The 27,477-nt window shown below is 43.3% G+C and overlaps 1 protein-coding gene across 1 annotated transcript in view; it reads right to left on the bottom strand.

Moving 5' to 3' along the window:
- foxo3b (forkhead box O3b) overlaps window positions 1-27,136 on the bottom strand; it is a 94,664-nt gene extending 67,528 nt beyond the window's left edge. Inside the window, exon 1 of the mRNA XM_041187498.1 lies at window positions 26,149-27,136. Coding sequence (XP_041043432.1) covers window positions 26,149-26,754 — 606 coding nt within the window. The 5' untranslated portion in view covers window positions 26,755-27,136. The remainder of the gene's footprint in view (window positions 1-26,148) is intronic.
- Window positions 27,137-27,477: the final 341 nt, after the last annotated feature.

The raw sequence follows: 27,477 nt of genomic DNA on the forward strand, positions 1-27,477 counted from the left end.
GGACCAAAATTGCACACAATACCCCAGGTACAGTCTAACCAAGGCTCTATACATCTTTACTCCTGTATTCAAATTCTCTTGCGATGAAGTCCAACATACCATTTGCCTTCCTAATTGCTTGCTGCACCTGCATGTTAGATTTCAGTGACTTATGAACAAGGACACCCAGGTCCCTTTGGACATCAACACTTCCCAATTTCTCATCATTTAAGAAACACACTGCAACTCTTTTCCTCCAATCGAAGTGGATAACCTCACACTTGTCCACATTATATTCCACTCACAAATCCTGTCCAAACCCCTGAAGCTTATTTGTATCATCCTCACAACATACATTCCCACCTAGTTTTGTGCTATCAGTTAACTTGGAAATATTGTGTTATATTTGGTCCCCACATCCAAATCATTGCGAACGATTGGGACGCAAGTACTGAAGATTGCAGTATCCCACTAGTCACAGTCTGCCAATCTAACCTGTAAGTGGGAATGCAAGTTGTGAGGAGGGTACAGAGGGTCTGCAAAGGGATATGGATAAAATAAGTGGGCAAAAAGTTGGCAAATAGAGTATAATGTGGGAAAATGTGTGATTGTACACTTTGACAGAAAGAATAGAAAAGCAGCATATTATTTAAATCGGGGGTAGGCAGGGATGTGGAGTTGAGGTTACAATCAGATCAACCATCATCTTATTAAATGGCGGTGCAGGCTCGAGGGGCCAAGTGGCCTACTCTTGCTCCTAGTTCACATGTTCATATAAATGGAGAAAGCCTACAGAATGTTGCAGTACAGAGGGATATGGGTGTCCTCATTAATAAATCACAAAAAGTTAGCATGCAGGTACAGTTAGTAAGAAGGCAAGTGGAATGTTGGCCTTTATCGCAAGGGACGAAGTATAAAAACAGGCAAGTCTTGCTACAGTTGTACAGGGTATTGGTCAGACTGCATCTTGAGTACTGTGTACAATTTTGGTCTCCTTACTTTAAGAATTTATTTGCATTGAAAGCAGTTCAGAGAAGTTTCAGTAGGTTGATTCCTGGGATGAAGGGGCTGTCTAATGAGAAATATTTGAGCAGATTGGGCCTATACTCATTGGAGTTCAGATGAATGAGAGGTGATCTTATTTTAACAGAAGTCTCTGAGGCAGCTTGACAGGGTGGATGCTGAAAGGATGTTGCCGCTCGTGGGGGAACCTACAACTAGGAGGCACATAATCAAGGAAAGGGGTCTCCCATTCAAGATGGAGATGTGAAGGAATGCCTTTTCAGAGGGTTGGTAATCTTTACAGTTCCCCAGAGAGCTATGGGGACTGGGTTAGAGAGTTTTTTGATCTACAAAAGGAGTCCAGGGTTGTGAGGAGCAGGCAACAAAGTGGAGTCAAGGCCCCGGTCAGATCAGCCATGATCTTACTGAATGGCGGAGTAGGTTCGAGGGGCCAACTGGCCTACGCCTGCTCCTATTTATTTTGTTATTATGAGTTTGAGCAGTAGACTTAGGGAGGGGGAACATCAAAGAGAACAGAGTCAGAACATTGGAGAGTTGGGGAAGTGGGTGGAGAACGGTTCAGATGGATTTTAAGTTGGAGGAAACTCTGGATCGAGGGGGGCCAGTTAAGGTGGTTCGGGCATCTGATAAGCACCCCCTGGTAGGCTCCAGCTGGAGCTGTACCGGGCATGCGCTACTGAGCAGAGACCTCGAGGCCGACCTAGGACAAGCTGGAGGGATCACATCTCTCGGCTGGCCTGATAACTGAGGAAAAGCCTGGTTGGCCCTGCTCAGCTTACTGCCACTGCCACCCTTGCCTGGAGGAGTGGTGTGAAAATGGATGGATGGATGGAAATTCTGACTCATTCAAAACTGGACAAGCAATTTGACAGCAGAGGTATTAGATGGTTCAGAAGATGCAGTGGAGAGATACAGATGAGTATCATCAGTGCAGATGTAGCTCTGATCCTTGTTAAATAATTATTCAAAAATGGAGCAAGTCAAGCAACAGATTTTTTTCCCTCCTTCTGGGCTCAAAATTAATGTGAAGGTTCAGAGTTCCATAGAAATGTGTGGGCAATACGTGGAAATCAAGTCAGGGTGACAGATTCTCAAATTTCAACTTGATTATGGCAGTAAATTTTGACGAGTTTTATATCTCCTAGCTGCATACCTGTCATCACATGCACCTGCGTGACCAATCTACACTCTTTAAAAGGTTAAAACGAAAACAAAAATACCTGGAAAAACTCAGCAGGTCTGGCAGCATCTGTGGAGAGGAGCACAATTAATGTTTTGAGTCCATATGACTCGTCAACAGAACTAAGGAAAAATAGAAAAGGGGTGAAATATAAGCTGGTTTAAGGGGGGACAAGAAGAGCTGGATAGAGGGCCAGTGATAGGTGGAGATAACCAAAAGATGTCACAGACAAAAGGACAAAGAGGTGTTGAAGGTGGTGATATTATCTAGAGGAATGTGTTAATTAAGGGTAGAAAGCAGGATGAGCAAGGTACAGATAGCCCTAATGGGGGTGGGGTGGGGTGAAGGAATCGAAAAAGGCTAAAAAGGTAGAGATAAAACAATGGATGGAAATACATTTAAAAATAATGGAAATAGGTGGGAAAAGAAAAACCTATATAAATTATTGGAAAAAACAAAAAGGAGGGGGGAAAATCGGAAAGGGGGTGGGGATGAAGAAGAGTTCATGATCTAAAATTGTTGAACTCAATATTCAGTCCAGAAGGCTGTAAAGTGCCTAGTCGGAAGATGAGGTGCTGTTCCTCCAGTTTGCGTTGAGCTTCACTGGAGCAATGCAGCAAGCCAAGGATGGACATGTGGGCATGAGAGCAGGGTGGAGGGTTGAAATGGCAAGCGACAGGGAGGTCTGGGTAATGCTTGTGGACAGACCGAAGTTGTTCGGCAAAGCAGTCACCCAGTCTGCGTTTGGTCTCTCCAATGTAGAGGAAACCACATTGAGAGCAACGAATGCAGTAGACTAAGTTGAGGGAAGTGCAAGTGAAATGCTGCTTCACTTGAAATGAGTGTTTGGGCCCTTGGACGGTGAGGAGAGGGGAAGTAAAGGGGCAGGTGTTGCGTCTTCTGCAGTTGCATGGGAAGGTGCTATGCGAGGGGGTTGAGGTGTAGGGGGTGATGAAGGAGTGGACCAGGGTGTCACGGAGGGAACGGTCCCTACGGAATGCCACCACGGAGGTTGAAGGGAAGATGTGTTTGGTGGTAGCATCATGCTGGAGTTGGCGGAAATGGCGGCGGATGATCCTTTGAACGCGGAGGCTGGTGGGGTGATAAGTGAGGACAAGGGGGACCCTATCATGTTTCTGGGAGGGAGGAGAAGGCGTGAGGGCGGTTACGCTGGAGATGGGCCGGACGTGGTTGAGGACCCTGTCAACCACCATGGGTGGGAAACCTGGGTTAAGGAAGGAGGAGGACATGACAGAGGAACTGTTTTGAAAGTGGCATCATCAGAACAGATGCGACGGAGGTGAAGGAACTGAGAGAACGGCATGGAGTCCTTACAGGAAGCAGGGTGTGAGGAGCTGTAGTCGAGGTAGCTGTGGGAGTCGGTAGGCTTGTAATGGATATTGATGGACAGTCTATCACCAGAAATTGAGACAGGGAGGTCGAAGAAGGGTAGGGAAGTGTCAGAGATGGACCATGTGAAAGTGATGGAGGGGTGGAAATTGGAAGCAAAATTAATAAATTTTTCCAGGTCCAGACAAAAGGATGAAGCAGCACTGAAGTAATCATCGACATACCGGAGAAAGCGTTGTGAAAGGGGGCCGGAGTAGGACTGGAACAAGGAATGTTCCACGTACCTCAAAGAGACAGGCATAGCTGGGGCCCATGTGGGTACCCATAGCCACACCTTTTATTTGGTGGAAGTGAGAGGAGTTTAAGGAGAAATTGTTCAGCGTGAGAACAAATTCAGCCAGACGGAGGAGAGTAGTGGTGGATGGGAATTGTTTGGGCCTCTGTTCGAGGAAGAAGCGGAGAGCCATCAGACCATTCTGGTGGGGGATGGAGGTGTAGAGGGATTGGATGACCATGGTGAAGAGGAGGTGGTTGGGGCCAGGGAACTGGAAATTGTTGATACGATATAACGTGTCAGAGGAATCACGGATATAGGTGGGAAGGGACTGGACAAGGGGAGAGAGAATGGAGTCAAGATAGCAAGAAATGAGTTCCGTGGGGCAGGAACAGGCTGACACGATCGGTCTGCCAGGACAGTCCTGTTTGCGGATTTTGGGTAGGAGTAGAAGCGGGCCATCCAAGGTTTGGAGACGATTGGCATGTGGGATTACGACATTATTGCTATTAGTGAGACTTGGTTGCAGGAGGGGCAGGACTGGCAGCTCAATGTTCTGGGGTTCCGTTGTTTCAGACATGATAGAGGGGGAGGGATGAAAGGGGGAGGAGTGGCATTACTAGCCAGGGAAAATATCACAGCTGTGCGTAGACAGGATAGCCTGGAGGGCTCATCTACAGAGGCCATATGGGTGGAGTGAGGAACAGGAAAGGTGTGACCGCACTAATAGGGTTGTATTATAGACTGCCCAATAGTCAAAGAGAATTGGAGGAGCAAATCTGTAGAGAGATAGCAGACCAGTGTAAGAAACAGAAAGTTGTGATAGCAGGAGATTTTAAACTTTCCACATATTGACTGGGACTCCCATACTGTAAAAGGGCTGGAAGGCTTGGAGTTTGTCAAATGTGTTCAGGAAAATTTTCTAAATCAATATATAGAGGTACCAACGAGAGAGGATGCAATACTTGATCTCCTATTAGGGAACCAGACAGATCAGGTGACAGAAGTATGTGTAGGCGAACATTTTAGGTCCAGTGACCACAATATCATTAGTTTTAAGTTAATTATGGATAAGGATAGGTCTGGTCCTAGAGCTGAGATTGTAAATTGGAGAAAGGCCAATTTTGTGGAAATGAGAAAGGATCTAGGAAGAGTGGATTGGGAGAAGTTGTTTTCTGGCAAGGATGTGTTCTTTAAGTGGAAGGCATTCAAAGGTGAAATTTTGAGTGTGCAGAGTTTGCATGTTCCGGTCAGGATTAAAGGCAAAGTTAACAGGCATAGGGAACCTTGGTTTTCAAGGGATATTGGCGATCTGGTTAAGAAGAAGAGAGAGGTGTATAGCAGGTATAGGCAACACAGAGCAAATGAGGTACTTGCGGAGTATAGAAAATGTAAGAAAATACTAAAGAAGGAAATCAGGAAGGCAAAAAGATGACATGAGGTTACTTTTGCAGATAATGTGAAGGTAAACCCGAAGGGTTTCTACAAGTATATTAAGAGTAAAAGGATAGTAAGGGACATAATTGGTCCCCTTGAAGATCAGAGTGGTCATCTATGTGTGGAGCCTCATGAGATGGGGGAGATCTTAAACGGTTTTTTTGCATCAGTATTTACTCAGGAAACTGGCATAGTGTGTAAGGAAGGAAGGGAAACAAGCAGTGTCATGGAACATGTAAAGATTAAAGAGGAGGAGGTACTTGCTGCCTTAAGCAAATAAAGGCAGATAAATCCCCCGGGCCTGACATGATATTCCCTCGGACCTTGAGGGAGACTAGTGTAGAAATTGCAGGGGCCCTGGCAGAAATATTTAAAATGTCCTTAGCCACGGGTGAGGTGCCGGAGGATTGGAGGGTAGCTCATGTTGTTCCGTTGTTTAAAAAAGGCTCCAAAAGTAAACCAGGTAATTACAGGCCGGTGAGCCTGATGTCAGTAGTAGGTAAATTATTGGAAGGTGTTCTGAGAGATCGGATATACAATTATTTGGATAGCCAAGGGCTGATTAAGGATAGTCAGCATGGCTTTGTGCGTGGTAGGTCGTGCAGAGTTTGTTGAGGAGGTTACCAAGAAAGTAGATGAAGGAAAGGCTATGGATGCTGTTTACATGGACTTTAGTAAGGCCTTTGACAAGGTCCCACATGGGAGGTTAGTTCAGAAGGTTCAGACACTTGGTATCCATGGAGAGGTTGTAAACTGGATTCGAAATTGGCTGTGTGGGAGAAGACAGAGAGTGGTAGTGGATGATTGCTTCTCAGACTGGAGGCCTATGACTAGTGGTGTGCCTCAGGGATCTATGCTGGGACCATTGTTGTTTGTTGTCTATATCAATGATCTGGATGATAATGTGGTAAATTGGATCAGCATGTTTGCTGATGACACTAAGATTGGAGGTGTTGTGCACAGCGAGGAAAGCTTTCGTAGCTTGCAGAGGGATCTGGACCAACTGGAAAAATGGGCTAGAAAATGGCAGATGGAATTTAATGCAGAAAAGTGAGGTGTTGCATTTTGGAAGGACAAACCAATGTAGGACATACACAGTAAATGGTAGAGCACTGAGGAGTGCGGAGGAACAAAGGGATCTGGGAGTTCAGATACATAATTCCCTGAAAGTGGCGTCACAGGTAGACAGGGTTGTAAAGAAAGCTTTTGGCATATTGGCCTTCATAAATCAAAGTATTGAGTATAGGAGTTGGGATGTTATGGTGAGGTTGTACAGGACATTGGTGAGGCCAACTTTGGAGTATTGTGTGCAGTTCTGGTCACCTAACTACAGGAAGATATCAGTAAGATTGAAAGATTGCAGAGAAGATTTACTAGGATGTTGCCGGGTCTTCAGGAGTTGAGTTACAGGGAAAGATTAAACAGGTTAGGACTTTATTCCTTGGAGCATAGAAGAATGAGGGGAGATTTGATAGAAGTTTACAAAATTATGAGGGGTATAGAGTAAATGCGAGTAGGCTCTTTCCACTTAGATTAGGAGAGATAACCATGAGAGGACATGGCTCTAGGGTGAAAGGGGAAAGGTTTAGGGAGAACAATAGGGGGAACTTCTTCACTCAGAGTGGTGGGAGTGTGGAACGAGCTGCCATCTGACATGATAAATGCGAGCTCACTCTTAAGTTTCAAGAATAAATTGGATAGATACATGGATGGGAGAGGTCTGGAGGGTTATGGATTGGGTGCAGGTCAATGGGACTAGCGGAATAATATTTCGGCACAGACTAGATGGGCCGAATGGCCTGTTTTTCCGTGCTGTAGTGTTCTATAGTTCTATAGAAGCTGTGGAAGGAAGATCTCCAGAGGAGATGAGGTCAGTAACAGTCCTGAAAACAATGGCTTGATGTTCAGTGGTGGGGTCATGGTCCAGGGAGAGGTAGGAGGAAGTGTCTGCGAGTTGACGCTCAGCCTCTGCAAGGTAGAGGTCAGTGCGCCAGACAACAACAGCACCACCCTTGTCAGTAGGTTTGACCCTCACATCATCTTCTCCCTCTCAGAAACATGATAGGGTCCCCCTTGTCCTCACTTATCACCACACCAGCCTCCGCGTTCAAAGAATCATTCACCGTCATTTCCGCCAACTCCAGCATGATGCCACCACCAAACACATCTTCCCTTCACCCCCTGTGGCGGCATTCCGTAGGGACTGTTCCCTCTGTGATACCCTGGTCCACTCCTCCATCACCCCCTACACCTCAACCTCCTCCCATGGCATCTTCCCATGCAACCGCAGAAGACGCAACACCTGCCCCTTTACTTCCCCTCTCCTCACCATCCAAGGGCCCAAACACTCACTTCAAGTGAAGCAGCATTTCACTTGCACTTCCCTCAACTTGGTCTACTGCATTCGTTGCTCCCAATGCAGCTTCCTCTACATTGGAGACACCAAACGCAGACTGGGTGACCGCTTTGCAGAACACCTTCAGTCTGTCCATAAGCATTACCCAGACCTCCCTGTCGCTTGCCATTTCAACACTCCACCCTGCTCTCATGCCCACATGTCCGTCCTTGGCTTGCTGCACTGCTTCAGTGAAGCTCAAAGCAAACTGGAGGAACTGCACCTCATCTTCCAACTAGGCACTTTACAGCCTTCCGGACTGAATATTGAGTTCAACAACTTTAGATCATTAACTCTCTCCTTCATCCCCACCCACTTTCTGATGTTCCCCCTCCTTTTTGTTTTTTCCGATAATTTATATAGGTTTTTCTTTTCCCACCTATTTCCATTATTTTTAAATGTATTTCCATCCATTGTTTTATCTCTACCTTTTAGCCTTTCTCGATTCCTTCACCCCACCCCCACAAGGGCGATCTGTACCTTGCCGTCCTGCTTTCTACCCTTAATTACCACATTCCTTAGATAATATCACCACCTTCAACACCTCTTTGTCCTTTTGTCTGTGACATCTTTTGGTTATCTCCACCTATCACTGGCCCTCTATCCAGCTCTCCTTGTCCCACCCCCACAACCCCCAGACCAGCTTATATTTCACCCCTTTTCTATTTTTCCTTAGTTCTGTTGAAGAGTTAACTGTGCGCCTCTCTACAGATGCTGCCAGACCTGCTGAGTTTTTCCAGGTATTTTTGTTTTTGTTTTGGATTTCGAGCATCCGCAGTTTTTTGCTTTTATCTTTAAAAGGCTAGTTAATGGCTATTTGTAGAAATGGAATTTGGAGGAGCTAGGTGGTATTTGGTACAAATGCACAAAGAATCAGATTTAATGATGCATTTCCAGGTACAGTCAGGAGTGGGGGGTGGGGAAGGGGTCATGAAAGTACATTAATTGCCCCAGCATTCAGAGGAAGAAACCTGCTGTTCTCACCAGGAAGTCATGGTTGGAGGCAGCTAAGGGGCAGCAATAGCATTGTGTCTGGTCTTGGATGCAGTGCAGGAATGACCCAGCCATGCCAAGAAAGGCAAATGCATTTGCTGATTCAACTATATCTACATCCTTTGGTTTAAGCCCTCCCCACTTTCACAGTCTTTCTAAGCAACTGCACCACATCATTAGCCACTTCTCAACTTTCAGAGACCAGCCTTTAGTTTGTGCTCTTCATCATTTACCTATTTATCCATCTACCACTGCCACTCACCCCAATCCTTATGCAATGTGATGCATGTCTTCTCGCCAGATGCACTGTATCCATTAGGTGAATATCTGACCTTTGGATATATACCTGTTTTCTCACCCAATGAGGAGAGTGCAAAATGAGAGGGAAGGAACAGGCTGCTGCTAATGGCCTAGCTCTCAGATGCACTGAAGGATGCAAGTATTCTTGCTGGTGCATATTGTACATTATTTGATGGTGCACCCTCAGAAGGAATGAGGTCCTCCTCCAAGGATTTGTCCTTGAATTAGTTATAGCAAAATAACATCCTTGACAATTACGACAATCAATTTTCTAGTTCAGTCATTGATGTAATAAAGCCAGCAAATATGTACAGGTCTGGATCCCTCTCAATTAGAGATGGAGAGGCAGGGAATATGCAGGTAGCTGGTCACAGAATTATTCATATCTGACACACACATGCTGACTTTATTTCATCAGTTCAGGAAATGGTGAGTCATTGTTTCAATGTACAAAGTTACACAAGTTTGTTCAGGTGTATTTCTTGCAAATAAAGAAAAATCCAAAATCAATTTTGTTGAAAAGATTCTGTAAAATTTTATTTGCACGAAGTGCAACTGCTGCAAATTACTGTATTTTAAAATGCTGTCCCAGCCTGCCCCACCTATCACAAAACTGACCTGATGTGAATCTTTATTTAGATCAGGCTAGTATAAGAGCCAGATGAGACACTCCTGGTTTTTGAAAAACAGAAAAAGTTAGCACTAGCTAATTGGTAATTTGGTGTACTCAGTTGCATTAACTGAAAAGCTAAAAACAGGCCAGAACATGAAACTATGCTATCCGCAGGCACCTGAAATAGCAAACCATTGCTATTTTTGATTCTATTTGAGCAAGTATTTTAAACAAAGCCGATTTAAAGTTGGTCATTTACCACAGTCAGCATTGAAGTTAAGGAAGTTTGCAAGAGTGGCGTATCTGGTATTTAGAATTAACTGTAGCCAGCAAATGAACACGTAGTTGGATATTTTCTGAATTAAAAAGTAAAATTAAAGAAACCCGTGTTTAATATTATGGTTTCACTCACTTATCTACTGCTCTTGATAATAAAAACTCTTGGAGGTTATATACAGGAGAACAGCTGCAATCTTGCTTTTACTATACAATGGCTTAGCTTGTGATATGCCTCAGCCTTGGGTTGATGACATCAGTCTTCAAGGAACAACCGGTGTGGTAGATATGTCAGTGCACTGCTGTCCTTGTTCTGTCTCTAACTAATGACTGACATTTGCTGCAGTTTATTAAAAAAAATCTTTCCTCACAGGATACCTGAAAGGCTTTTCAGGCTTCCTTAAATCCAAGTTGCTCAGCTTCAGATTTTTTTCTTTCACAATCAAAACAGGTGGTCAATTTAACTTCAAACATGAAAAGAGCCCATCAATTCTGGAATTGTCAGAAACAAAGACATTAAATAAGATGCAACTAGAGCAGCAATCCTTCATTTTACTAGCCACAGTAGTCAGGTAGAGTGGAATTAATGTTGGATACTGCAGGTCCACTTTTCCTGTTGCCATAACTTACATTAGTTGAGTCAGCTGATTATCTAGATGATAGGGTGTGCAAATGCAGCAACAAATAAAATACAATTGATTTATGGAATTGTGTAGTGTTAGCAGAGAAGGTAGAAGCAAATTTTGTATCTTTTGTGACAATTTTATGCAAAAGATATTTATTATGCAGAGCACTGAAACATCTAAACAAATGTTTAAAATTATTCATATTTTTTAACTATTTCATTAAGTTTCCATTGAATTTAAATACTGTTCTAACATTTTCAGAATACTCTAAGCCAAAGCTTTTTCTGATACAAGCTGTCATTGTGCTCCACATGGTTGCTACTTGGGTGTATTAGCAATTCTAATCTCTAGGGTTATCACACAAACTTTCCCATTAATCAACTATGGCTTAGTCAGTTTTTTTAAATACAAAAAGTCTCTTCTTTGTACATAAGACACTATTTGTTCAGTGTTTTTCAGCCTTGATGCAAGTCCCACAACAAACTAGGATCAAAATATTATTTAGCATGAATGAAAGCCATAAAGGGAATGAAGTAAAATAAACCTAATACTTTTCAAGTCTAGGGGACATTTGTTATATAGTATTTACAGCAAAACAGACCAGTAGGTGTTGGATGAACACAGGCTCCATGCATTACTCCAATTGCAAGAATTATTTGGTGGGTCAGGGGTGAGATAGAGCAAAGAGAGGGAGAGAAAAAATTCTCAAGTCAACACAAATCCTTCCACTATTAAAATTGCTTCCAATATATGATAAGCACAAAACAGTGTAAGAATTTCTGCAGTTAACTTTACCATTTATATGGCTGCTGCACCCAAAGCCTTTGAGCCTGGGAAATGATCCACAAATCAAAAATTATGTATTTCTCCCGCCCCGCGCCCACCCCCAAATCCCCACAGGGAAAGAAACACACACAATTATTTTGCTGAAGGCGCAGGATAGTTGGTGAAAAGAAAATGCTACATTTTTGCATATGCAATAACAACCAACCAAGCATATCCAGGTCACAAAACCAAATGAACCTCAGTACTATTCCAAAAAAGTGCTCAATATGCTCCAAATGCCTAACACTTGTATTTCTTATAAATATAACACAAATATAGACATTTCTGTAAATTCCTGACATTTTTTTTGAATAGGATTGAGTGCTCATATAGCCAGGAATTCAGTCCAGTTATCAAGGTTATATTTACCATATTCAAATAGGGTTTAAAAAGTTAAATAAGTTTTATAATCTTAACCAGAGAATGGAAAAAACTTACAATCAAGCCTACATATGATTTTTACTTTAAATTCTTTACATTAAAGTATTAACAATGCCATGTTGACCTATTCAATCACAGTCATCACACAACAACCTCAAAACATTGTACAGTATTGCTCACTTGAGGATTTTGACATGATTTTACTAATGTGGGAAGATTAGTTAACTCCAGAATAACATACATCCTGATGGAACTCTTTCAAAACTATCTCCCACCTCTCAAAAAATCTGTTGGGGGCAGAAGACTTGACGTGTACAGAAAATGCAGAACTGAACAGTATCCTGTACAAATTGGTCACAAAGCAAAGAATAACCCGTACTTAGAAATTCTTTTAGGCTTTTTCAATAAAGTCGCATCACTTCAAACAGTTTCTTGTACTCCAAAACATTTGTAACAATTGGAAAGGCTAGCCAATGAAATTCAGTCATTAGTATGGCTCATTATCACCACCTTTGGATGATGACAACAACCATTTGAATTTTTTTTTAAATGAACACCTATCATTCATAAGTTAGGGTTCCTATCACTGCTTGCCAGAGTATATATTTCCAGCACACTAATTGTGATATAAATTATAAACATGGACAAAGAATTTTCACCACTGAACAGGTCACTCAACCCTACCAGCACACATGTTTATGCCCCACATAGGCTTTTTGCCATCCTTCTTCCTTTTCACCATATCCTACACTTCCACCCTCACGTGCTTATCTAGTTTAATCTTAAATACACTGATATTAATAGGAATTACTGTGGTAATGAGTTCCACATTCTAACCACTTTTGGGTAAGGAAATTTCCCTTTAATTCTTCATTTGATTTATTAGTGATTACGTTTACACCCCTACTGGTCTCGCCTGCAAGTGGTAACATCTCTAAATCCATCATGTCAATCTCTTTATATTGTTTCTCAATCGCTGGCATTTGTAGCATCACGCAAGTCCTAAGCTTTCTTGAGGTGCAAGATCTAAAAGAAGAGGCTTCAAGTTGAATTGGGAGGGGAATTGTGAAGTTGAGAGCAGTGGCTGGAGGGTTGATGGCCCCCAAGTAATAAAAGGTGGATAGTGGGGTTTAGAAGCAAAATAATGGAGTCCTGGCATTTAGAAAGGAATGAGCATAGAACTGCTGGGGTCAGGCTAAGCTGTGATATGAAACCACTGCTAAAAAGGGTCAAGAGAGAAGGGGGGCAGTCACTTACTGTGGAAGTATTCAGAGGAAGCAAAAGGTCCTGGATGACTATCAGGCAATGGGTGCCATGGCGCAGGAGGATGAAGTATTTATTACTCAGGGGGTTACGTGACAGAGGTGGAGGGGGGAGGCGGAATGGAAACTAAGAGATAAAAATCCAAGATATCATAGCACAGGAAGGGGAGATGCCTGAAGAACTGCAACACTTGTCTTTTAAAATGAACACAGGAATGCCAGCTTAGTGTGAGGAAAAGTCTTTAGTTAAATTCCACAACAACCTAAGAAAAATGCTACAATAATCCAAGAGCCAACTTTTAAAATTCTAAGTAATTACTGCACTTTTGCTAACTTAGTAAAATTATGATTAGCCCTCTCAAAATTATGAAGACAGTTACTGGATCACAACTGCGTGCCTCAAGAGGAATGGAGACATCTTGGTAGTGGTGAGGGGTAACAGGAGAGAATCCTGGGTATACGGCCAATTTTACAGCCCTCAGGCAAATAGTGCTGTGTCCAATAACCCTGCGGCATGTGTCTTGGGGAAACAGCTGAAAGATGCCTTAAACTTCATGTGTCAATTTGGAAAAAAAAGTTGATATTAGTAATGCAAAGCCTTACTGTTGAGGTACGGATATTGTGTTTTTTTCAAAACTGATAACATTAATGTTAAGCACAGCTCAGTGGTAGCAGCCTTCTGACTCCCAAGACGAGTGTATGGGCTCAAGTCTCACACAACCACAAAATCTATGCTGACATGTCAGCACAAAGAGAAAAGGGGTTCTACATTGTTTTTGGTTTCATTTTTCACATGTAATGTTAAAATGAGGTCCCTTCTGCACCCAAGGTGGATGTAAAAGATCCCATGGAACTATTTCCAAGAACAAGGAACATCTGGCCAATATTCAACTCTCAACCACTGTAATTACAACAGAATCTAGTCATCACATGGCCACTTGCAGTACCTTGCTGTGTGTAAGTTGGCTGCCTAACAATGGCTACACATCAAAAGAACGTCATTGGTTATAAAATACTTTGGGAGACCCAAAATCATGAAAGGCACTTTATAAATGCAAGTCTTTCCTCATTTATAACATGACATCTTGTGAGATCACTTCCTGCAAGTATAACACTTTCTGTAACACATCCATTACGTCTGTCAGTTAGTAAAGGGTCAAGAGACATGCCTGAAAATTTTAGTCCAGCAACAATGCAAGGTCAAGGCTCCTTCAAACCGTCAGTCAAAATCAGTTATAAAGCAAACTCCAAGAGCCTTGACCGAATACTGATGTAGGAACCACTCCACACCTGCAAGAACCAAGATACTATGCTACTGACTTAGGGTGCAAAATAGCCAGCCTCTTTCACTCCTTTCCCAGCATGCCAGACCAAGGATGTTTCCCCTGGTGAGGGAATCTAGAACTAGGGTACAGTTTAAAAATAAGGGGTCTCCCATTTACGGGGATGATGATGATTTTTTTTCTCTCTCGTGGGTTGTTTGGAATTCTTCTCCACAGAAGCAGAATCAATTAATATATTCAAGGCTGAGCCAATCCAATTTCTAATCTACAAGGAAATGAAGGGTTATGGGGCGCTGGCAGGAAGGAAAGTGGAGTTAAGGCCACAATCACATCAGCCATGATTTTATTGAATGGTGGAGCAGGCTCGGTCAGTCCAATGGCCTATTTTTACACCCATTTATGAACTTCTGAAGTAACAATGTCACTGTATTAAATTTCAGTGGATTGTCACAGAAAGCAGCATACAAGAGAAACATAAATATTGGGGTAAAAAAGAGGAAGCAAAAGGAAGGGTGGGACCAAAAAGAAAGTCTTCTAAATGGAAGCAGAGGCATGGCTGAGGTACCAATCAAGTGCTTTGTATCTGCCAACATTAGACTGAAGAAGGTGGTGGTTGATAAAATAGGATAGGTAAAAATAGATAAAGACAAGGTATTAAAAAGGATAGCAGTGAGCAAAGTAGAAAAATTCCCCCAATCCAGATGGGATACACATCCTTGGTTGCTGGGGGAAATATGGGTAGAAACTGTAGGTAGTTCTGGCCACAATCTTCCAACCCCTCTTGGATACAGGAGCAGTCCCAGAGGACTGGAGGATTGTGAATGTTACACCATCATTCGAAAAAAAGGGGCGAGGATAAACCCGGGAATTTTAAAAATTATTTGTACCTCAAATGTGGATGTCACTGGCAAGGCCCACATTTTCTTCCCAAAATTAATTATTCTTGGAAAGATGGTGGTGAGCACCTTCTTGGACTGCTACAGGTTCATGTGATGTAGTTACACCCATAATGCTATTATGGAGGAAGTTCCAGGTATTTGACCCAGCAGTGAAGGAATGGCGATAGTGTTCCGAGTCAGGATAGTGAATGACTTGGAGGGGAATTTGCAATGGTGGTGTTCCTATGCATCTGCTGCCCTTGTCTTAAGATAAGATGTCACAGGTTTGGAAGATGCTGTCAAAGGAAGCTTGGTGAGTTGCTGCAATGCTTCTTGTAGATGGTTCACCCTGATGTTACCGTACGTCAGTGGTGGCAGGAGTGGATGTTTAAGGTGGTGGATGGGGTGTCATCAAGCTGTCTGCCTTATCCTCAATGCTATTGAACTTCTTCAGTATTCTTGGACCTGCACTTATCCTGACAATTGGCGAGTATTCCATCACACTCCTGACTCATGCTTTGTAGATGGTGGATAGGCTTTGGTGAGCCAGGAGGCGGGTACCTTGCCACAGAATTCCTAGCTTCTTACTTGCTCTTGTAGCCACAGTACTTACATTGCTGCTCCAGTTCAGTTTAAGCCCCAGGATGTTGATGGCAGGGGAATTCAGTGATGGCAATGCCAATGAATGTTAAGGGGCGATGGTTAGATTCTCTCTTGTTGGTGTGGCATGAACATTACTTGCCACTTATCAGCCTAATCCTGAATGTTGTCCGGATCTTACTGCACACGGACAGTTTCAGTATCTGAGGAGTCACTAATGATATTCGACACCGTGTAATCAGCAAACATCTCTCCTTCTAACCTTAATGACGAAGGAGCTGAAGATGGTTGGGCCTTAAGACACTACCCTGATGAAATCCTGCAGCAATGTCCTGCAACTGACATGACTGGCCTCCAACAAACACAGCTTAGTTGTTACGAGGCTATGCCTCTTTATTTAGGAAAATATGACTTTTCAACTTTCAACTGACTGGAAATTTTGCAATTTGAACTGACAGAGCAAACTGCTTAAAAATGCAAAGCTACATTCAAAGAGGAAGGTGAGAAAGCAACAAATCACCCTCAGGGGAATGCAGAGAGAAAGACATTTTCCATAACCCAGACACCCATCAAAACTCCTAATTGCCTAAGGAAGAGACATTAAAAATGCAAAGTACTGGATATTGAAACAATGGTTGCCACACAAACATGGACCCAAAACCTCTTGGAAATACAGAGTGGGTGAAGGATTTCAAGGCAAGGCTGCCAGCCAATAGAGAGAGACTGCAAGTGACAAAGGTAGTGTCAAGAAAGTTTTCAGCAAAAGAAACAACATGTTGACTTTCTGTCACTCCCTCCCTCTTTTGCAATAAGCATTTTGCCCAGTTTGAGAAGTCAAATTTACCAGTAACCTACCAGTGAAACCCAGATCTCTTAATTGTGGGAGGGCGGGGGCGTATTTTTCTCTGTTTTAGTGGTTAATAAATTTGCCCTCTGACTCAAGAAAACCTTGTTTGAAACCTTGTCTGATTGGTTCCTTATTGCTCATAGATTAAACAGTTAAATACGTTCTGATTTGGAAAAGGGCATATCCTTGTGAAAAACTTAAACCTTTATTATGGCCAACCGAGGAAGTTGAATAGATTGGAGCCAATTCACCCCTTCACACCTGGTCATAATAGGTATGACTCCAGTGGAGTTTATCCCATCACATTTCCACGGACCTCAATTTTAATAGGACTCCTTTGTGCCACGCTCAGTTGGTGAGGCCACAACTGGAGAACAGTGTGCAATTCTGGTCACCACATTATAGGAAGGATGTGATTGCACTGGAGGGGGTGCAGAGGAGATTCACCAGGATGTTGCTTGGGATGAAACATTTAAGTTATGAAAAGAGGTTGGATAGACTTGAGTTGTTTTTGTTGGAGCAGAGAAGACTGAGGGGCGACCTGATCAAGGTGTACAAGATTATGAGGGGCATTATTCTGTGGACAGGGTGGATAGGGAGCAGCTGTTCCCCTTAGTTGAAGGGTCAGTCACGAGGGGACATAAGTTCAAGGTGAGGGGCAGGAGGTTTAGAGGGGGAAATGTGAGGAAAAACTTTTACCCAGAGGGTGCTGACAGTCTGGAATGCACTGCCTGGGAGGGTGTTGGAGACGGGTTGCCTCATATCCTTTAAAAAGTACCTAGATGAGCACTTGGCAAGTCATAACATTCAAGGCTATGGGCCAAGTGCTGGTAAATGGGATTAGGTAGGTAGGTCAGGTGTTTCTCACTTGTCGGTGCAGACTCGATGGGCCGAAGGGCCTCTTCTGCACTGTGATTCAGTGAAATGCTGCCTCGAGGTTAAGGGCAGTCACTCTCACCTCAACACTCGACTTCAGACTCTTGCCCATGTTTGGTCCAAAGCTGTAATGAGGTCTGGAGCCAAGTGGCCCTGAAGCAACCCAATCTAAGCAGGTTGTTGCTGAGTCCCTTGACAGCACCGTCAATGAAATCTTCCATTACTTTCCTGATAATTGAGAGTAGGCTAATGAGGCAGTAATTGGCCAGATTGCATCTGTCCTGCTTTTTATGGACAGAAAATACCTGGGAAATTTTCCACAGTGTTGGGGAGATGCTTATGTTGTAGCTGCAATGGAACAACTTAAGGGTTTGGACAGTTCTGGAGCACAAAGCATCAGAATTATAGCTGGAATGTTGTTAAGGTCCCTAGGTTTTGCTCTATCCAGTGCCTTCATCCATTTCTTGATATCATGGGTGAATCAAATTGTCTGAAGACTGGTATCTGTGATGATGACGTCCTCAGGAGTATGTAAAGATGGAACGTCCACTTGCTGCTTTTGGCTGAAGATTGTGGCAAATGCTTCAGCTTTGCCTTATGCATTGATGTCTTATGCTCCCCAAACATTGAGGATAGGATGTATTTGGAGCCATCTCCTCCTGCAGTTAGCTATTTAATTGTCCACCACCATTCACGAATGAATAGTGTCAGGAAGATATTTTTCATAATGTTATTGGAATTTATTGTAAAGTAGAGTAATAGTGGGGTCTGCGTTTGTGTGGGACTTAAATGAATTAAAGGCAGCTGGTCTGAAGGCTTTGATGTACTAGAAGATAAGCTAGGTTTGAAATGTTAAGTAGGTAAACATAGGTGTAAAGGGAACATTTGCATTTTTAAATAAACCAGACTAGCTGGAATTCAAAAGAGCTAGTGAAATGTTTCACCTAGCCAGGGTAAGTTAAAGAACACTATTTTTTCCCAAAGATTACTGGTAAAATTGGTACTATGATAGATATTTTTTATTAGAAAGCTAAAGTCCAAAGACAGTGAAACAATGGGAATTTGCATTCAAAAGGGGAAAATATGTATAAAAGGGGAGAAGGTTGTGTGTAAGGTTAGGCATTCTAAGATCTAATAAATGTGAAAAGCCTCCAGAACCTAAGCCTCAAGCTGCTGTCTACAAAGAACTGAAGTAAAGAAAACTTATTTTGAATTTGACTGTTTCAGGGTGTCTTGTTACTTTGCCTGGGTCCGTTAAAATCTGTGTCTTACTGTAGCCTTAACGAAAGCTAGATTAACTAGAGGATTTATAAGTTCTTAGTAGTAATTTGTAGATGTGTATGTGTGCGCTTCATTCTATTAATAAAAGATTTAATTTAGCTTTGTAAGAAACCTATAAGATTTAGTGGTCTTATCACTGCTGAATTTAAGGCACGCATCTCAAAATTTATACAAACTGCAAAATAGTTGTGGCAGTTGTTTCAAGCTGCTTTGCAACAGTACTAAAGGTGCACTTTATAACCAGTGGGCCTTGTCTGATTCTGGCAGGCAGCAGAGAAACCCGATCTTCTCCCCTTGGAGTGTAACCTAGGTGGTTTTGAACCAAGTTTATATATTTTTTTTTAAATGTTTGGTTTGGACCTCCTGAGCACTTTTAAATTATGGCCCCAATATCAACACCCTGAGGTTTACCATTGACCAGAAACTGAACCGGGCCAGTCATATAAATACAAGAGCAGGTCAGAGGGCCACATGGACTGCAGGAGTTCAAGGTGGTAGCTCATCACCACCTTCTCAAGACCATTGAGGGATGGACAATAAATGCTGGCCCAGCCAGCGACACCCACATCCCATGAATGAAGAAAAAGTCAAGAGGTGAGTTACTCTCCGCAGAATTCCCAGCATCTAACCTGCTTTTGTATTTATATGACCGGTCCACTTCAGTTTCTGATCAATGGTAAACTTCAGGGTGTTGATACTGGGGGCCAAAATTTAAAAGTGCTCAGGAGGTCCAAGCCAAACTTTTAAAAAAAATATAAACTTGGTTCAAAACCACTTAGGTTACACTCCAAGGGGAGAAGATCGGGTTTCTCTGCTGCCCTCTAGAATCAGACTAGGCCCACTGGATATATAGTGCACCTTTAGTATTGTTGCAAAGCAGAAACCATTTGGTAGTGTTGACATGCAGCTCTTGTGGGAATTACACTTTATTTGCCTGGGTGCATTTATCCAAAATGAGTTTAGATTTAAAGTAAAACATGCTGTAGCCCTTAAGCTCTACTCTACTATGAACAAGCTAGCAGGCTGAGCCAATGGCATTGATAAGTATAATTAACTCATTTTTGAGCTGGTAGTTAGAGCAGTATGCTCCTTCACAACAATTTACATTTCTAAAATTCTCACGGTGTTTTCCAACAAATTTGTGTCTTCACACACAAATACATTTCAATATTCCAGCCAACAACTGCTGACTCAATATCAAACTCTTCCATGACAGTGGTCAGTTCAGACTTTTACACAATAATAGTTTCTTCTATTTACCGAGTTTGTGAGAGAGGTTTAAGAAGATGCAGCTCGGATTTCAACAAGTGATATTTCCAGGCTAATTCCCCCAATGGTTCACTGTTACAACCAAGACCAGCCTGGCAACACATCCAAACCTTTGCAAAATTCCAATGATATGGTTTACCAATTGCATTCTTCAAATATAATAACCAGAGAGAGTAGATAAGGAAATGCACCCAACATGATTGTAAAAATACAGATTACATCATCTACTCTGACCAAAGCCACATCGATTACATCTGCCTAAATCTTATGCTGCTCACAGTCCCTTAGCCAACCCACTCTAAAGTTAACAAGGTCACATAAGCCCTGGAGCAAGCCACAACTAGCACAGAGCTTTACTCACAGCTGATCTTAATTTTACAGTGCAAGTACATGGCTTCTGTTGAGACACCTTTTCATTAAGCAGTTATAGTCTCTACACATCAAGAATGACATTACAAAGCAATGTACTATTTCAATTGCATTTCAGATAATTTATGAAAAAATGTAGAGTTCCTGGGAATGCACACCCATGGTTTTACTCATCACAGGTTGTCTGAATACTATATTTTTCTTACATCAACGAGGTCACTGGATATTCAACTTCAGCTTCATCATTAAAATATTCATGCAACAACCTGTATTTATATTGTGCAGTGTAGAAAAATATCAAGACACTTCAGAGGGATAATCTGGCACAGATCAAGAAGTCAAGGTGGGGAGTTTAGGAGGGGTGACTAAAACTTTGGGCAAAGAGGGAGTCTTAAAAAGGGAGGCAGAGAGACTTCAAAAGCAAACAACTGAACAAGCTTGTATTTTTATAGTGACTTTCACAATCTCAGGATGTCACAAAACACCTGACAGCCTATTAGGTACAGTCACTATTACAACATAGGGAAATAAGGCAACCAATTTGCATGCAGCAGGGCCCCCACAAACTGAAATGAGTCAGTCTATGAAATAATCAGTCTCATCTCATCAAGGGTTAAACGTTGGGTTGCCAGGGCACCAGGTGAACCTCTGTTCTTTTGCTAATAGTGCCACAGGATCTCATTCAGGAGACAGAATTTAGGGAAAGAATTCCACAGTATAGGACCTAGACAGTTGAAGGCACTATCCTAAAGTGATTTTAGCCTCCATTTCAGCTTCCTTAACCCCTCTCTTACCAAATGACTGACCTCTTGCATGGTCTAAACCTCTTCTTCCCCTTCACAGTCATCCCCTCAACCATGCCATTTTCATGATGAAATACCAGCAAGTAATTTCTGCCTTGTTGGTTGCATTCCTCACCACACAGTTCCACTAGTCTCCTTCCTTTATATCCTGGAAACAAACTCCAACATTCTCACCCCCTAATCACTCAACCACACTTGTGAACCGAATTCTACCTAGGCTTTAGTGCTCCACTTGCCAACTTAGCTCAGCAGCTATTTATCAAACACTCACCCCTCCACCTATAATGCCCTTGTTCCCAATTAAAACTTTGTGACCACCTTGGTAATACTTACAGTACAGCCTTCATCTTTTTCTCCCTGAAGTCCAAGGGACACAAACTTCAGAAAGTTGGCAGACAGGTATTTAAGCAATCTATCGCCAGAAATGACTTGCCCACATCAAGTTTCAACAGATTAAGGTTCCCTGTCAAATCAGATCACTATTGTACTATTATTCTGGAGAGCAAAGATAAGGTGTATCGACTGCCCCCAAACTCTTCTCTCCCTTCAGGGAGTAGTGAATCTGAATTCTTTACCGCAGAGGGCTGTACAGCTGGGTTGTTAAGTATATTCAAGGCCGAGATAGGCAGATTTTTAATCAGTAAGGGAATCAAGGGTAATAGGGAAAAGGCAAGAAAGTGGAGTTGAGGATTATCGGATCAGCCATGATCTCATTGAATGGCAGAGCAGAATCGATGGGCCAAATGGCTTACTTCTGCTTCTACGTCTTGTGGTCTTATGGAATACTTCTTACTCAGTCATTCTCTTTCCATAAGCTTTATGTCATCCACACTTATCCTGCCTACATTTGACATGTGTTAAGACTTGCTCACCCATTACACAGTCCTCACTAACTTACATTGGTTTCCAATCACTTTAAAAATCGTCCTTTATCTTACACCCTTTCTCCATCTCTAAAGCCTCAGCACTACACACTATTAGAAAATACCTTTGATTGGGCTCGAGTCCATTTCCACTCATTCCTATTGGTTTTCCGCTGCATAATTTTTAAATTAAACCCTCTTTCCCCGTTTCAATAACCTCCTTGGAACTCACTTCTGGCTAAGCGTTTCATCACCCCTCCTAATCTCATCAGGCTTGATACCAATTTTCTTATGCCTCTGATTTTTTTCTATGTTAAATAGCACTATTTAATGCAATTGGTTGTTGTTGAAAGATTACACACCCAATCTTCCTAAACACAGATTGAAAAATCTCATCACTCATTAGAATTAAATTTAGTCTGCTTTCTCAGTTCAAAAAAAAATTTATAACCACCCTCAACATTAAAACCATCTGCCAGAAACCCCTGCATTCCTACTGAAATCCATAAAATTATGGCAGCGGACAAAATTTTTGGACTGAACACACTAAAAAGATGAACTTTTATTTATAAAGCTCCTTTAAATGTAATAAAAGCAGTTCACAGAGCGTAATAAAAATGCATGACACCAAGTCTCATAAGGAGATATTAGATCGATTGACCAAAATCCACTTCTTTGACCAAGATTTTAAGTGTCTTAAAGGAGGAAATCAAGGTAGACAGACAAAGGTACAAGGAGGGTATTCCAGAGTTTGGGGCCTAGGCAACAAAAGCCAAAAGGTGGAGGGATACTCAAGAGGCCAGAATTAGGGCATAGATATCTCAGAGGGTTGTGGGGCTGGAGGAGATTACAGTGACAGGGAGAGGCGAGGACATGCCATAGAGGGATTCGAAAACAATGACGACAATTTTAAAAATAAAAAACCTTCTTAATTGGGAGACAACATATGTCAGTGCGCACAGGGGTGATAGGTGAGAGTTTATAGAAGGCAAAATATGACAGACTAGCTCAGAGCGTATTAGAACAGTCGAGTCTAGATGTAACAAAGGCATGAACGAAGGTCTCAGCAGAAGAGCGAATTTGTGTTGTGGAAAAAGGCAGGCTTAGTGAAAGCACAAATGACGTTGGAAGCTCTTCTTGAGGTCAAATGTAACACCAAGGCTGCAAACAGTGTGGTTTAATCTCAGACTGTTGCCAGGGTGACGAATGGAGTCAGTAGCTAGGGAAGTTTGGAGCGGGAAAGTTAAACAATGACTTCAGTCTTCCAAATATTCAATTGAGGGAAATTTCTGCTAGTCCAGTACTGAATATCAGATAAGTAGTGTGGTAATTTAGCAGCAGTGAAAGAGTCAAAGAGGTGGTGGTGAAGTAGAGCTGGGTGTCGTCAGCAAACAGGTGAATGCTAATTTTATGCTTTCAGATGATGTCACCGAAGGGCAGCATGTAGATGAGAAATAGGAGGGGGCCAAGGACAAATAATTGGGTAATGGGGCAGCAGGAAAAAAAACCAATTGATTCCCTGGCTCCAATGAGACAGTTAAAAATGGAAATAGGTGAGAGCAGTTCTACCCAGCTGAATGACATGGGTGACAGTTGGACATGTGTTGCAAGGAGGATGGTGTAGGCAACCTTGTCAAAGGCTGCAGACAGGTCAAGAAGGATAAGAGGCAGTCACTACAAGCCTTTTCTTTAAACAAAAGACAGGCTATTTTAAATGTCAGGGTTATCTATGACTAAAGAATTGCAAGGTATCAAGTGATTTAAAAGGCCTCCAGATTCAAAAGCAAGTTGTTCATTTAGAGAAACTGCACAGAACACATCAAGTCCCATCGTTATTACAGATTGTTCATTAAAGGCAGTAGAATTTAAAATATTCACTTTTCCATTTAATAAGAATTCCTTAGTTAATACTCGTGCTAGCTCAGCAAACAATTTTATCAAGAAGACTAGCTAAAGCAGTAAAATATTTAAGTCTTATTTAGAAAAAAGTAATGAGCCAAGAAAAATGAAGTGCTATTAAAAGAAATCTCTAAAAGTGCAGCTTTAACACATCCACACATAAGAACAACCTAAAGATATCAGCATAAACACAGCTACATGTAGCACTTCCCACTGCCCAACCTTTACATAGAATGAAAACTACACTAACCCTGTTTCATTAAAATGCCACAGAACATATTTAACTTTTTTTGAAAAATGTTTGCCATACCCAAACAGTACTTGTGTCAGACAATTGAAATAACAGTTGACAATTGTGATCTTTATACACAATTTTCCTTAGGACAGATTTCAATAACTTCATAGAAACATGCAACAGCATATCCTAGAACTGCTGATGGCTGCATTTCACATCATAAATTTAACAGGGAATCAGCTATCTGATTTTAATTACTTGTCTCACACCCAGCCCTGAGGTCCTCACAAGATACCCAATTAACTCAGCAACCACACTTGGCCCTCACAACCTCCAATTATTGATGTGGAGAAAATTTCTCTCTATTTTCCCCCCTCTTGCCTTTTCCTTGTGATGCCCTCTGGTACATGCACCCTGAATGTAAAACTCAAGCTGAGTACAACTGTACTGAATCCTTGTTTAACTAGCGACCACCCCTGGGAATCATGACTAGAAACACCAATAAAATCACTTTTTAAAAAACTACACACTTTTTCAGTGAACACAGTATATAATTACAGAATAGTGACGTACCAGCAAAGACAGTGGTACACATGTCAGATTGACAAAAGAGTGGCTACAGATAAACAAGTCCTTTCCCTACTTCCAAGCAAATGTTCAATTTCCATAGTAAGCAAAGTTCACAATAGGATAAAACAAACTGAAACTACACTTGTATACTACTTGCCATGACAGGAGTGAAGCTCTGGGTATATTTTCAATGCAAGACATATCTACCCACCTCCAAGCACACTGATATGCGAGGTTGCGATCACTTAGCAGGATGTCAGAACATCTAAGGTTCTGGTTCTTCAAGACTACTTTTTGCATCATTCTATATTGCTTATGGTATTACAGTGGTTATGTTACTGGACTAGTAATTCAAAGATCAGGACCAAATGATCCACTGGGCATGAGTTCAAATTCCAATCTGGAATTTAAAAAAAATTAAAATCCCACCTGGTTCACTAATATCTTTTAGGAAAGGAAATTTGTTTTTACCTGGTCTGGCCTATATGTGATCGCAGACACACAGCAATATGGCTGCCTCTTAACTGCCCTTTGAAATGACCTGGCAAGCCAGTCAGTTGCATTCAAGGCAGCAGTTTACCAACACCTTCACAAGGACAAATAGAGATAGGCAATTAATGCTGGCCTTGCCAGCAATGCTCACACCCTGCAAATGAATAAATGCTTACAGTGCAGTAATCTTCACACAAGGCAGTAATATAACTTTCACCAAGTCAGAAGGTTGTGGGTTCAAGTCCAATTCCGAGAAGTTGAGCACTTAATCCAGAGACACTCCGATGCAGTAATGAGGAACTGCTACACTGCTGGAGGCGCTGCCTTTCAGGTGAGACATTAGGCTGAGAACTAATCGGATCTCTCAAGTGGGCATAAAAAATTGCAACCCATGGCACCATTTCAGGAGCAGGGAAGTGCTCCTCGGTATTTATCCCTGAAGCAACGCCTGGACATCACATGCCTGTGGGACCTTGCTGTGCTCAACTGGCTGTCCAGTTTCCCTACAATTGACAACACTTCAGAAGTCCTCCACTTGCTGTAAAGCGCTGTGGGACATCCCGAGGTTGCGAAAGAAGTTACATTAAATGCAAGTTATTTCTTTCTGTGCTCCATATACCAGCCAGTGCAGGCTATTCAATTACAAACACTTGGTGCTGTATAACATTTAAAAAGCAAGCTAATGAAGTAAATGCAAAAGCAGTAGAGACACATCACCACTTCCCGGAACAAGTATACGTCGAAATCGCGAGTGTTCTGGGAACAAGTTATCCTGGGTTGAAAACCCGCTTAGACATTTCAAGTCGACACATCGGTCGCGTTTCAAGTTTTTACTCACTGGATCCGCGCTAGGGTTTTTGTGTGGTAAAGCAACCAGATTGTGAAACACAAAGAATACAACATTAAAATGGTCAAAGAGTGAGCGAGCCGAGTGAGGGGATGGCTATAATAATGATTAATTTATTGTACCTTCCAGCCCGCCGAGCTGTTGTTGTCCCCCTTATCCTTGAAGTAGGGCACGGAGCGGACCATCCAGTCGTAGATCTGGGACAGGGTGAGCCTCTTGTCCGGAGAGCTCTCGATGGCTTTCGTGATCAGATCCGCGTACGACATGTTGCCCCAAGCGTTCCTGCGGGACGAGGCTTTCCGCTGCTGGGGCCCCGCGGCTCCCCCTGCACCGAGGCCGCCGCCGGGAGAGTGGGCGGAGGACGGCGAGCGAGAGCCCCGGGGGCCGCTCGCCCCGGCCGGCGGCGGCCGCTGCTGCTGTTGCTTCTTCTTCTTCAAGCTTTCTCCACCTCCGGTTGCCGGCGGCTCCGGCTCTCCCCCGACGGCCGAGGCGAGCGGCGGGCCGAGCTGCTCCTCGTCGTCGTCCTCCTCCTCCTCCTCCTCGGGGATCATCTCGGAAGCCTCGGACGCCTCGTTCTTGCCCGGGGGAGAGGAGGCGGGGAAGTCGGGCCGGGGCAAGGGCCAGGTACAGGAGCGGGGCCGGCTCTGCGGCTCGAAGTCGGGGTCAATGTCGATGTCCAGCGGCGCGGCCGCCGCGGACCCCGTGGCGGGGGCAGCCCCTTCGGTCATGATGGGCGCTCAGCAGCCCGGGGGGGGGGGGGGGGGGGGGGTGGGTGTAGGGAAGGGAAGTTGCGGGCTAACCGGGGTGCGGGGCTGCGCTTCGGCGCTTGGGTCAGGATGCTGTCGGGGCGGGGAGGGGGTTTAAGACTAAAGCCGCAGCGGATGCCAGTGACTCGGAGCCATCCAGAGAGGGAGATAAGCGTTACAAACTCCGGCCTGTCTCTCCCCTGTGTCAGGCTGAGTGAGGTGGGGGGTTAATATCCGCTGCTTCTTATTGAAGACACACACACACACCGGGCTGCTGCTGCCATCTCATCACACTTCCCAACCCACTCGCTTGGGGGGAGTCGGTGTTTCCCCCCCCCCCACCCCACCTCTAAAACTAACCCTTAACACCCCCCCCCCCTCCCTCCCTCCGTCCGCTGAGTCCTCCTCTCTCTTCCCCTCCACCCAATCCTTCAGCCCCCTCCCCCCCCCCTCCCCCCGATTACTAAAGAGTGAAGCGGGGGTTAAATGATGCACGGGTCAGTGCAGGGTTCAGCCTCTTGCGGGTCCTCCTCTCGCGCGCCGGCCGTTGGCCTCCGGCCGTCACTCCGGGATACGGGGGTTCTAGAACGGCAGGCGGTTACTCGGCGGCAAACACCAGAATTCCCCGCTCGCAGCACGTTCGCTGTCGACGTTCCCTCCGGCTTGGCTTCGCCGACCCACTCTTGACAAGGAGAGACGCGCACA

The sequence above is a fragment of the Carcharodon carcharias genome, chromosome 5 (assembly GCF_017639515.1).
Source record: "Carcharodon carcharias isolate sCarCar2 chromosome 5, sCarCar2.pri, whole genome shotgun sequence".
NCBI classification, from domain to species: domain Eukaryota; kingdom Metazoa; phylum Chordata; class Chondrichthyes; order Lamniformes; family Lamnidae; genus Carcharodon; species Carcharodon carcharias.